Raw genomic sequence first — 11195 nt, forward strand, 5'->3', positions numbered from 1 at the left:
AAAAAAAAAAAAAAAAAAAAAAATAGGTCGACCAGGCACAGTGGCTCACACCTGTAATCCCAGCACTTTGGGAGGCCAAAGCAGGTGGATCACCTGAGGTTAGGAGTTCAAGACCAGCCTGGCCAACATGGCGAAACCCCATCTCTACTAAAAATACAAAAGTTAGTGGGATGTGGTTGTGAGCACCTGTAGTCCCAGCTACTCAGGAGGATGAGGCAGGAGACCTGCTTGAACCCAGGAGGCGGAGGTTGCAGTGAGCCAAGATCACGCCACCGCACTCCAGCACGCGTGACAAAGCAAGACTCCGTCTCAAAAACAACAACAACAACAAAAGAAAATAGGTTGGGTGCAGTGGCTCACACCTGTAATCACAGCACTTTGGGAGGCTGAGGTGCGAGGAACATCTGAGCCCAAATGTTCAAGATTAGCCTGGGCAACATGGGAAACTCATTTCTACAAAAAAATACAAAAATTAGCCAGGCACGGCGGCATGATCTTGTAGTCCCAGCTATTCTGGAAGTTGAGATGGGAGGATCGCTTGAACCCAGGAGGCAGAGGTTGCAGTGAGCCGGGATCACACCACTGCACTCTGGCCTGGGCAACAGAGTGAGATCTCGTCTCAATCAGTCAATCAATCAAAAAATCTATAAAAATATTAAAATATGTGTTTTTTAGGCCAGGTGCGGTGGCTCACGCTTGTAATCCCAGCACTTTGGGAGGCCAAGGCAGGGGGATCACCTGAGGTCAAGAGTTCAAGACCAGCCTGGACAACATGGTGAAACCCCTGCTCTATTAAAACTACAAAAATTAGCCGAGCGTGCTGGCGCGTGCCTGTAATCCCAAACTACTAGGGAGGCTGAGGCAGGAGAATCGCTTAAACCCGGGAGGTGGGAGTTACAGTGTTCTGAGATCGCACCACTGCACTCCAGCCTGGGTGACAGCACAAGACTCTGTCTCAAAAATAAATTTTTTAAAAAATGGGCCAGGCATGGTGGCTCATGCCTGTAATCTCAGCACTTTGGTAGGCCAAGGTGGGCGGATAACAAGGTCAGGAGTTCAAGACCAGCCTGGCTAACATGGTGAAACCCCATCTCTACTAAAACTACAAAAAATAGCTGGGCGTGGTGGCTCATGCCTATAATCCCAGCTACTCAGAAGGCCGAGACAGGAGAATTGCTTGAATCTAGAAGGCAGATGTTGCAGTAAGCCAAGATCGTGCCTCTGCACCCCAGCCTGGGCAACAGAGCATGAGACTCAGTCTCAAAAATAAATAAAATTTAAAAATAAAATATCAAGCGTGGGCCAGGTGTGGTGGCTCACGCCTGTAATCCCAGTACTTTGGGAGGTCGAGGCAGATGGATCACTTGAGGTCAGGAGCTTTACACCACCCTGGCCAACATGGTGAAACCCTGTCTCTACTGAAAATACAAAACTTTGCCGAGTGTAGTGGTGCACACCTGTAATCCCAGCTACTCGGGCAGCTGATGCAGGTGAATTGCTTGAACCTGGGAGGCAGAGGTTGCAATGAGCTGGGATCGTGCCACTGCACTCCAGCCTGGGTTACAGAGTCAGACTCTGTCTCAAAAAAAAAAAAAAAATTTATGAATGAATGAGAGAGAACACTAAAACAAGAACATTGAATGTCAATACCTATTTTCCTGCCTGTGAGTCTTATGGGTCCCATGTTCATACACTACCAAAGACAAGAAGTGTCAAAAGTCTCCATTTAAACAAAAATCGTTTTGTTACTGCTTTAAGTGCTGATTCTGTGGGAACAAGTTAGAAAATTCTCAGTAGTGTCTCTCACCTCTGCATTCAGTCATCCTATTGTTTTGTTTCTTGGTAAGAAACTGGGTCTTGCCCTGTTGTCAAGGCTGGAGTGCCGTGGCCATGATAGCTCACTGCAATCTCAAACTCCTGGGCTCAAGTGATCCTCCTGCCTTAGCCTCTTGAGTAGCTAGGACTACAGGCTGGCACTATCACACCCAACTAATTGTTTTTATGGTTTTTGGGGAAGAGGGGTCTACTACGTTGCCCAGACTTGAACTCATCCTTTTTTTTTTTTTTAAGCAAAAGGCCACAAAAAAGCAGTCACAAAATCACATAATCTATTCCCAGTAAAGATATTCTCTCTTCAGCCCATTCTCTCCATGTATGAATCTATCTTAAAAAGGAGGGAAGGGGCCGGGCGCAGTGGTTCACACTGGCAATCCCAGCACTTTAGGAGGCCAAGGCGGGCAGATCACCTGAGGTCAGGAGTTCAAGACCAGCCTGACCAACATGGAGAAACCCCAACTCCACTAAAAATACAAAATTAGACAGGCGTGGTGGCACATGCCTGTAATCCCAGCTACTTGAGAGGCTGAGGCAGGAGAATTGTTTGAACCCAGGAGGCGGAGGTTGCAGTGAGCCGAGATCGCACCATTGCACTCCAGCCTGGGCAACAAGAGGGAAACTCCATCTCAAAAAAAATTTTAAAAATTAAAAAATAAAAGAAAAAAAAGGAAGACAGTGCCTCTTCGTTTTTATGTGTAATCTCCCTCTACTGAATGATGCTAAATGAGCTCTCACTTTGAGAATAACAGAGATAATATACAAGACCCACAGAATCACTAAGAACTAAATTCCTAAAGGCTCTTTAAACTCATATGTCTAGTTTTCAGAAGTTTCTTTTTATTTTCTTTTTTTTTTTTTTTTTTTGAGAGGGAGTCTCACTCTATTGCCCAGGCTGGAGTACAGTGGCACGATCCCAGCTCACCACAACCTCCATCTCCCGGGTTCAAGCAATTCTTCTGCCTCAGCCTCCCCAGTAGCTGGGATTACAGGCACCCACCACCACACTCGGATAATTTTTGTATTTTTAGTAGAGACAGGGTTTCATCATGTTGGCGAGGCTGGTCTCGCACTCCTGACCTCAAGTGATCCGTCTGCCTCGGCCTCCCAAAGTGCTGGGACTATAGATGTGAGCCACCACACCTGGCCCTTTGTTAAAAATTACAGCAAATCATGCCTGTTTTAAAAGAATCAGAAGTTGCAGAAAAACCCTAACATACCCAGTTATAACCTCTCTCTCCAGATCATTTTGTATCCAGATTTTTATTTTTAAAAATCACGGGGCTGGGCACGGTGGCTCACCCCTGTAAGTCCCAACACTTTGGCAGGATCCACAAGGCAGGAGGATCACTTGAGCCCAGGAGTTCCAGACCAGACTGGGCAACAGAGTGAGACCTTGTCTCTAATTAAATAAAAAATTTAATTAGCCCAGTGTGGTGATGCATGTCTGTGGTCCTAGCTACTCAGGAGACTGAGGCAAGAGGATCACTTGAACCCGGGAGGCGGAGGTTGCAGTGAGCCGAGATTGTGCCACCGCACTCCAGCCTGGGTGACAGAGCAAGACTCCGTCTCAAAAAAAAAAAAAAAAAAAAAAGGCACAAACAAAGCACTCACAGAAAACTAAACACAGAATTCACTCTACATATTGGCCAAAGGGAGACAATTTCTGGATACTGAGCAACACACCATTTTACATGAAAACTGATGGCCGGGTGCGGTGGCTCACACCTGTAATCCCAGCACTTTGGGAGGCTGAGGCGAGTGGATTGCCTGAGCTCAGGAGTTCGAAACCAGCCTGGGCAACAAGGTGAAACCCCGTTTCTACTAAAATACAAAATATATATGTATATTAGCCGGGCGGGGTGGCACGTGCCTATAGTCCCAGCTACTCGGGAGGCTGAGGCAGGAGAATTGCTTGAACCCGGGAGGCAGTGAGTTGAGATCGTGCCACTGCACTCCAGCCTGGCGACAGAGAGAGACTCCGTCTCAAAAAAAAAAGAAAAGAAAACTGATAACAAGGTGTGTTTATGTTTGTGGCCTGGGAGTTGGCTCATTTAGCATTTCATAAATGTTCTCTGTTCTCAGGTCATGACCCTTTGCCCAATGGTTTAACTATGGAGAATTTATAGATGTAACTGAAAAAATAACTACAAATAAATTCATTGGATAACCTATTTTTTTTTTAAGAGTCATTTACTTAAGAAATTAGTATGGAACCCAGAGTCTAGCAGTCAGTCAGTTTTGTTTTCTGATTCTGCAACCTGTGGCAGATGGTTTTCTTGGCACGTGTGACCTTGGCATTTCGCCCATATTTACACGGACTGACAGGAGTTTAAGGCTGGAGGGAGCATTTATTTTACCTGAAGTAAAAGGTCATGTCAGGCTTTGCTTGTCACCTGTGTGTACATGTGGTTAATTCCCAGTCACTTCCATATATATCCACACACTGGCAAGGGCCTATATGAGCATGAAGCAGCAAGTAGCACTTGACCTCTGTTCTATAAAGAGTGCTAACAAACAAGCGGAAAATTGTGATCCTATCATTTGGTTTTTCATCCCTTCCTTCCCTATATGAAAGGGAAAGCTCTTGAAACAGTCCATTCTGGCGGGGTGCGGTGGCTCACGCCTGTAATCCCAGCACTGGGATGGTCAGCCCGAGGCCAAAGTGGGCAGATCACTTGAGACCAGGAGTTCAAGACCATCCTAGGCACCATGGAGAAATCCTGTCTCTACTAAAAACAAAAATTAGCAGGGAGTGTTGTCCTAGCTACTTAGGAAGCTGAGGCACAAGAATCGCTTGAACCCGGGAGGCACAGGCTCACTGGGAGGCAGAGGTTGCAGTGAACCGAGATCACTCCACTGCACTCCACCCTGGGCAACAGAGTGAGACTATGTCTCAAAAAAAAAAAAAAAAAAAAGAGAGAGTCAATTTTGTTTGGCAAATTCAATAGCATTCCTTTGAGAAAATTGGATCCCACAATCAGAACTAAAAATCATCACTACAGTCAACCTTTTAAAAAAGGAAAAGAACTATTTAACCAGATGCAAAGGTATATGTGACAACAAAAAAAAATTTAATGGTGTTACTATTCAGTGTTAGGAAATGAGCTACAAATCTCACATCCTAAAAACTCTTGAAGTCTTTTTGAAAAATACCATGTCATTCCTTCAATAATTAGTTATTTCACCTCCTTTGATCACCATGTGTTTAACCAGGTGTGCTAGGTGCTTGAGAAACAAAAATAGGACACATCACCTGCCTTTGATAAGGTCCACAGAAATAACGCCAGTGCAGGCTGAAAGCTGAACTCCTTGTCAGTCTCAAGAAGCCAAGGACCTATCATTTGCACCCTAGAATTCCAAAAGGTTCAGAGAGTCGAGGTGAGGGCGCCCAGGTCACTGCTCGGGTGCTAGAGTTAACAGGCGGCCAAATGCACGTATAAACAGCAGTCTGAGAAGGAAACTCAGACGGAAAAAGTGTTGCCAACTGTCACCTACATCTTCCCAACCCCGCCCCCCAATCCTTTTTATAAATAAACGGACGGTTTTTTAAGGGAACTGTCCAAGGTTACAACCTGATACGGAGGAATGCTTTGGTTTGGGATACCAATGAAATTTTTATATATTTATTGAGTACTGCCACACAACATCTAAAAGTTGACAAAGTGTCAACCAAGGCACACAGAATATAAAATAAGACCTCTTTCTCAACGAGATTAAAACGTCAAGAAGAAACTGACCGAAAGAGGGAGATCTCTAACTTCCTCAAAGCAAGGCAACCCCCTGGAAAGGTACTGGAACTAGCGGAAGTTACACATCCAGGGCAGAAGTGTCCCCCTCCCCAAGGGTAAAACTTTGAACCGCCATCTGACTATCCCACGGTGGTCGGAAACTTCCCTCAACAAGAAGCAACCAGACACCCAACAATCTCCGCCCTTGGCTAACCCCAGGTGTCCTCAGGCCAGGCTGTCGCTTCCTCCCCGGGCCCTGCCTCCTCCATCTCGCTCCCTTCCCAGGACACTCAGTAGCCGGCCTCGGCTTCCAACGCCGGCCTGGCTCCCGGGGTACCTGGAGGCCGCCGGGCTCGGTCCCGGGGGGCATCGGTCTCAGACCCGCCCTACAGGAGGCCCGTCGCGCCTCTAGTCCCCGACCGGGCCGCGACCCCCGCCCCGGCCGCCCCCGGAGACGGATCCCGCGGCCCCCGCCCTGCCGCCGGCCTCACCTCCTCAGCGTGCTTGCGCAGCGCCTTCTCCCGCTCGTACTGGGTGATGAGCTGCTCGTTGTCGTCCCGCAGCAGCTCCAGCTCCACCTGGTGCTCCTGGTCCTGCGCGAACACCGAGTCCAGGTTCTCCAGCACAGCCACCACCAGCGGCATCAGCTCCTTGACCACCTCCTCGTCGTAGCGCCCGATGAGCCGCTCGAACTCGCGGTAGATGGAGCCGGCCAGGCCGGACACTCGCTCCGACATCACGGCCCCGGAGCCGCCGGGCTCCTCCTGATACACCACACCGTCCTCCAGCTCCATGGTGGCAAGCGGGCGGGCGGGCGGCCCGGGGCGTCGCCGGCTGAGGGGCGGCACCGGCCCGCACGGGACGGGCCCGGCTTGGGCTGGGACGGGGACTAGGGCTGGAGCCCGGGCCGGGGCTGGGGCTGGGCCCGGCGGGGTGGGGACCGGGGCCGGAGGAGGGGAGGGGTGGTGTGCGCGCTCTCACCCCAACCGTCGCTGCACCAACTGCCGGGGCGGCCCGGCCGCGCGCGCCACACGTCATCCGCGGGGCGGGGCCGGCGCCGCGTCAACCCGATGGGCGGGGCGGGGCCGGCGCCGCGTCAACCCGATGGGCGGGGCGCCGCGGGAGGCCAGGCGCGGCCGGGGGCGGGGCCATGCGTCTTCGGGCGCGGGCGGAGGAAGCCATGGCGTCAACAGCTGGCGTCCTGGGGACTGTGCGGGCGCCAATGGGAAAGACTGCGGTCGGCGGGTGGGGAGAAGTGTCCATCCACGGCGGGATTCGCGGGGCGGGTCCCAGGGGAAAGGGAGGGGTTCGGGAAGAGTGACGAGGTAACTTAGCTGGCATTTCTATGGCTTTTTAAAGCTCACAAAGCATCTACTCACTTCATCCCCACAACAGGCGTAAAGCGGTAGATGTGTGGACCTCGTTTCACAGACAAAGAAACTAGGCCCAGCAAAGTGGTGGTGCTCTCAAGGTCACGGAGCTATAACGGGAAACGGGCTGAGCCGGGACTCAAACCAATTCTCCAGATTGAGAATTCCGGGAGTGACTGCTAATAGGTATGGGATTTCCTTTTGGGATAATAAAAATGTTCTAAAAATGTATTATAGTGATGGATACACAACTCTAAATATGCTAAAAGACATTCAACTTTACACGTTAAGTGAGTGAATCATATGGCGTGTGAATTATATCTCAAGTTATTAAAAAATAAACAAGAAGGGTGATAGCATTCTGGAGAAGGGTGAAACTGGGACGTTACATGTTGCACTTTCCAAAATAGTGTATCTGCTACTTCTGGCCAACTTGGGAGGGGGACATTTCCAGGCTCCAGCCACCCTCCTCTCCTCAAGTCTTGAAGTGGGACGGAAAGGGTAAGTGGGAGGTTGGGGAGCAGAGGAGGAAAGGGGTGGAGTCATTGGAGTGAATAAGTCCTATGACAAGTGAGGTTTCTGCCGCCTGGGAGAGTGTCACGTGTGGGGAATGACACAACGCCCACGCCTAGAGCGAGCTGAGTCAAGGATCGCTTCCCTGTGGGTGTGCTCATCTAACGTCCGCAAATGGGACGGAAGACACTCTCAAAAGTCCTTTCTCTCTATCTCAGGTGACTCAGCTCTCCGTCCCAACTCGTTTAAGAAAAGGGGGAGGAAAGGCAGGATAAACATAGGTTTGGGGGAGAATTGGCCACCCACCGGGATCATAACTACCCTTAGCTTGGGGTTTACAAGTTTACTTCCCACCAAGTATGAAGTAGTCCTCTAAAGTTTCCTACGCATGACCCACCTGGAGACCCACAAAAACAATATGAAGGTTGGGCAAGAGCAAACCTATAAATTTGGAAGGACAAAGATGAAAGTACTAAGTCTTATGAAGTGCCAGATGGGACTGAATTTGCGGCCTGTGTTTTTTCCCATTCTCACCCTCACCCCACATTCACCCTTATGTCATTTAGATATTTGGGTAGTAGGAATGCCGACCAGCTGGTTTGCTGTGAGCCCCCAATGCCCTTTCTCTTCTTAACCTTTCATATTTGAAAACCAGAAAAAGTCTTGATCTGAGTCTCTCCTCTTTTATTTTCTCTTCCTGAGGGCTGTCACTCACCTGGTCTACCTATACGCATGCCTCTCTTTTCCTGGAGGATCAGAATAGCCAAAAAACGTAGGGCAAGGCTTTACTTTTTCTTTCCACAATATTATCATACACATCAGAAAATTTAAAGAAAAAAGTATCAGCTGGGCGTGGTGACTCATGCCTGTAATCCCAGCACTTTGGGAGGTTGAGGCGGGTGGATCACGAGATCAGGAGTTCAAGACCAGCCTGAACAACATGGTGAAACCCCGTTTCTACTAAAAAATACAAAAATTAGTCGGGCATGGTTGTGCACGCCTGTAATCCCAGCTACTCAGGAGGCTGAGGCAGGAGAATTGCTTGAACCTGGGAGGCAGAGGTTGCAGTGAGCAGAGATCACGGCATTGCACTCCAGCCTGGGCGACAGAGTGAGATTCCATCTCAAAAAAAAAGAAAAAAGTATCGATTTTTCAAGTATGGGATTTTAATTGTCATTCCTAATAAGTATACTTCTTTAAGTATAAGTTCAACATAGAAAGATACACACTTATGTCTTGATTTTAAGCTTCTGCCAGTTATCAGAGATAACATTTAGTTAAAATAAAATTCAGCTATATAACCATCAACTGATGAATGGATAAAATGTGACATATATATACAATGGACTATTATCTGGCAATAAAAAGAAAGTCATTGGAGGGGAGGGGAGTAGGCGTGGTGGCTTGCGCCTGTAATCTCAGCACTTTGGGAGGTTCGAGGCAAGAGGATGGCTTGTGCCATGAGTTGGAGACCAGCCTGGACGACATAGTGAGATCTTCATCCCTGACAAAAAAAAAAAAAATTTTTTTTGGCCAGGCAGGGTGGCTCACACCTGTAATCCCAGCACTTTGGGCAGTCGAGGTGGGCAGATCACCTAAGGTCAGAGGTCAGATGTTCAAGATCAGCCTGACCAACAAGGAGAAACCCTGTCTCTACTAAAAATACAAAATTAGCCGGGCGTGGTGGCACGTGCCTGTGTTCTTAGCTACTCAGGAGGCTGAGGCAGGAGAATCGCTTGAACCTGGGAGGTGGAGGTTGTGGTGAGCAAAGATCGAGCCATTGCACTCCAGCCTGGGCAACAAGAGCAAAACTGTGTCTCAAAAAAAAAAAAGAATAGAAAAGAAAACAAAAATTTCAAGTACATGCCATGACATAGCTAAATCTTTTTTTTTTTTTTTGAGACAGAATTTCGCTCTTGTTGCCTAAGCTGGAGTGCAATCTCAGCTCACCGAAACCTCCACCTCCCGAGTTCAAGCGATTCTCCTGCCTCACCCTCCCAAGTAGCTGGGATTACAGGTGTGCGCCACCACACCCGGCTAATTTTTTGTATTTTTAGTAGAAACAGGGTTTCACTATGTTAGCCAGGCTGATCTCAAACTCCTGACCTCAGGTGATCCACCCGCCTTGGCCTCCCAAAGTGCTGGGATTACAGGTGTGAGCCACCACGCCCAGAGACATAGCTGAATCTTGAAAAAGCTAAGTGAAAGAAGTCGGTCACAAAGGACCACATATTGTACAATTCCATTCATATGAAATGTGAACTTAGTGATTGGCTAGGTCTGAGGGGCATGAGAGGGTGAGATGAGGGGAAATGGGAGTGCCTGCTAATAGGTATAGGGTTTCTTTTTAGGATAATGAAAATGTTCTAAAAATTGATTATAATGATGAATACACAACTCTGAAAATATGCTAAAAGACATTCAACTTTACACATTAAATGAGTGAATCATATGGTATGTGAATTATATCTCAAGCTATTTAAAAAAAAATGAAGTAAAAGTTACGACTGGCGGGGCATGGTGGCTCATGCCTGTAATCCCAGCACTTTGGAAGGCCAAAGCGAGCAGATCACTTGAGGTCAGGAGTTCGAGACCAGCTGGCCAACATGGTGAAACCCCATCTCTACTAAAAATACAAAGATTAGCCGGGCATGGTGGCGTGCACCTGTAATCCCAGCTACTCGGGAGGCTGAGGCAGGAGAATTGCTTGAACCTGGAGGCAGAGGTTGCAGTGAGCTGAGATCATGCCATTGCACTCCAGCCTGGGCCATAGACCGAGACTCCATCTCAAATAAATAAATAAACAAAATTTATGGCTATAATGATTTTTATAGTAGACCCAATGAAAGCACATCACTCAGTATGATTGAGGTGAAAGAAACTGGTGTTGAAATTAGGAACCTTGTATTCTAGTATGGACTGGTCATTTTGAACAACTTAGGCCATAAACAAAAGAGTAAGTAGTTAGTGATTACCCACTTAGTGACAGTCACAAGGATAAGGGCTGTAAACTTCAGCTTATTCATCCGTATGATGAAGGGGTTTATTAGAAAATCTGTCCCAGCACCTTGGGAGGCTGAGGTGGGAGGATCAGTTGAGGGTAGGAATTTGAGAGAAGCCTGAGCAACATAGCCAGACTATTTCTGAAAATAAAAATAAAAAAGAAAGCCCAGGTTGTGCTGGTGCAGGCCTGTAGTCCCAGCTACTACTTGGGAGGCTAAGCCATAAGGATCACTTGAGCCCAGGAGGTTGAGGCTGCAGTGAGCTGTGATGGCACAACTGCACTCCAGCCTGGGCAACAGAGCAAGACCACAACTCCATAAAGAAAGAAAGAGGAAGAGAGAGAGAGAGAAGAAAAAAAAAAGAAAGGGAAAGAAAGAGGGAAAGAGAAAGAAAAGAAAAATCTGTAAAGGCGTTTTTTGTTTTGTTTTGGTTTGTTTTTTGAGACGAAGTCTCGCTCTTGTCCTCCAGCCTGGAGTGCAATGGCACGATCTCAGCTCACTGCAACCTCTGCCTCCCGGGTTCAAGTAGTTCTCCTGCCTTGGCCTCCCGAGTAGCTGGGATTACAGGCGCCTGCCACCATGCCTGGCTAATTTTTATATTTTTAGTAGAGACGGGTTTTCACTGTGTTGTCCAGGCTGGTCTCAAACTCCTGACCTCAGGTGATCTGCCCACCTCGGCCTCCCAGAGTGCTGGGATTACAGGCGTGAGTCACCATACCTAGCCCCTGCCGCCTTTTTTTTTTTTT

The 11195-nt window shown here is 48.2% G+C and overlaps 2 protein-coding genes across 9 annotated transcripts in view; one reads left to right on the forward strand and one right to left on the reverse strand.

Moving 5' to 3' along the window:
* The window catches only part of LOC116463547 (C-Jun-amino-terminal kinase-interacting protein 4), a 165344-nt gene extending 158786 nt beyond the window's left edge, over positions 1–6558 (reverse strand). For 5 of the 8 annotated variants that reach the window (XM_032146686.2, XM_058434712.1, XM_032146685.2 and 2 more), the window contains exon 1: positions 6056–6557. In XM_032146686.2, the coding sequence (XP_032002577.1) occupies positions 6056–6358 (303 nt within the window). In that variant the 5' untranslated portion in view covers positions 6359–6557. Of the gene's footprint in view, positions 1–6055 lie in introns of all 8 variants that reach the window. The other 3 variants (XM_058434710.1, XM_032146680.2, XM_032146687.2) reach the window with 2 other exon arrangements.
* Positions 6559–6965: 407 nt separating this feature from the next.
* Positions 6966–11195, forward strand: part of LOC116463551 (nucleoside diphosphate kinase A) — a 38634-nt gene continuing 34404 nt past the window's right edge. The window contains exon 1 of the mRNA XM_032146698.2: positions 6966–7120. The gene's annotated coding sequence lies outside the window, so the exon portion shown is untranslated. The remainder of the gene's footprint in view (positions 7121–11195) is intronic.

Source organism: Hylobates moloch, unplaced genomic scaffold (assembly GCF_009828535.3).
Source record: "Hylobates moloch isolate HMO894 unplaced genomic scaffold, HMol_V3 SCAFFOLD_41, whole genome shotgun sequence".
Classification (NCBI taxonomy): Eukaryota; Metazoa; Chordata; class Mammalia; order Primates; family Hylobatidae; genus Hylobates; species Hylobates moloch.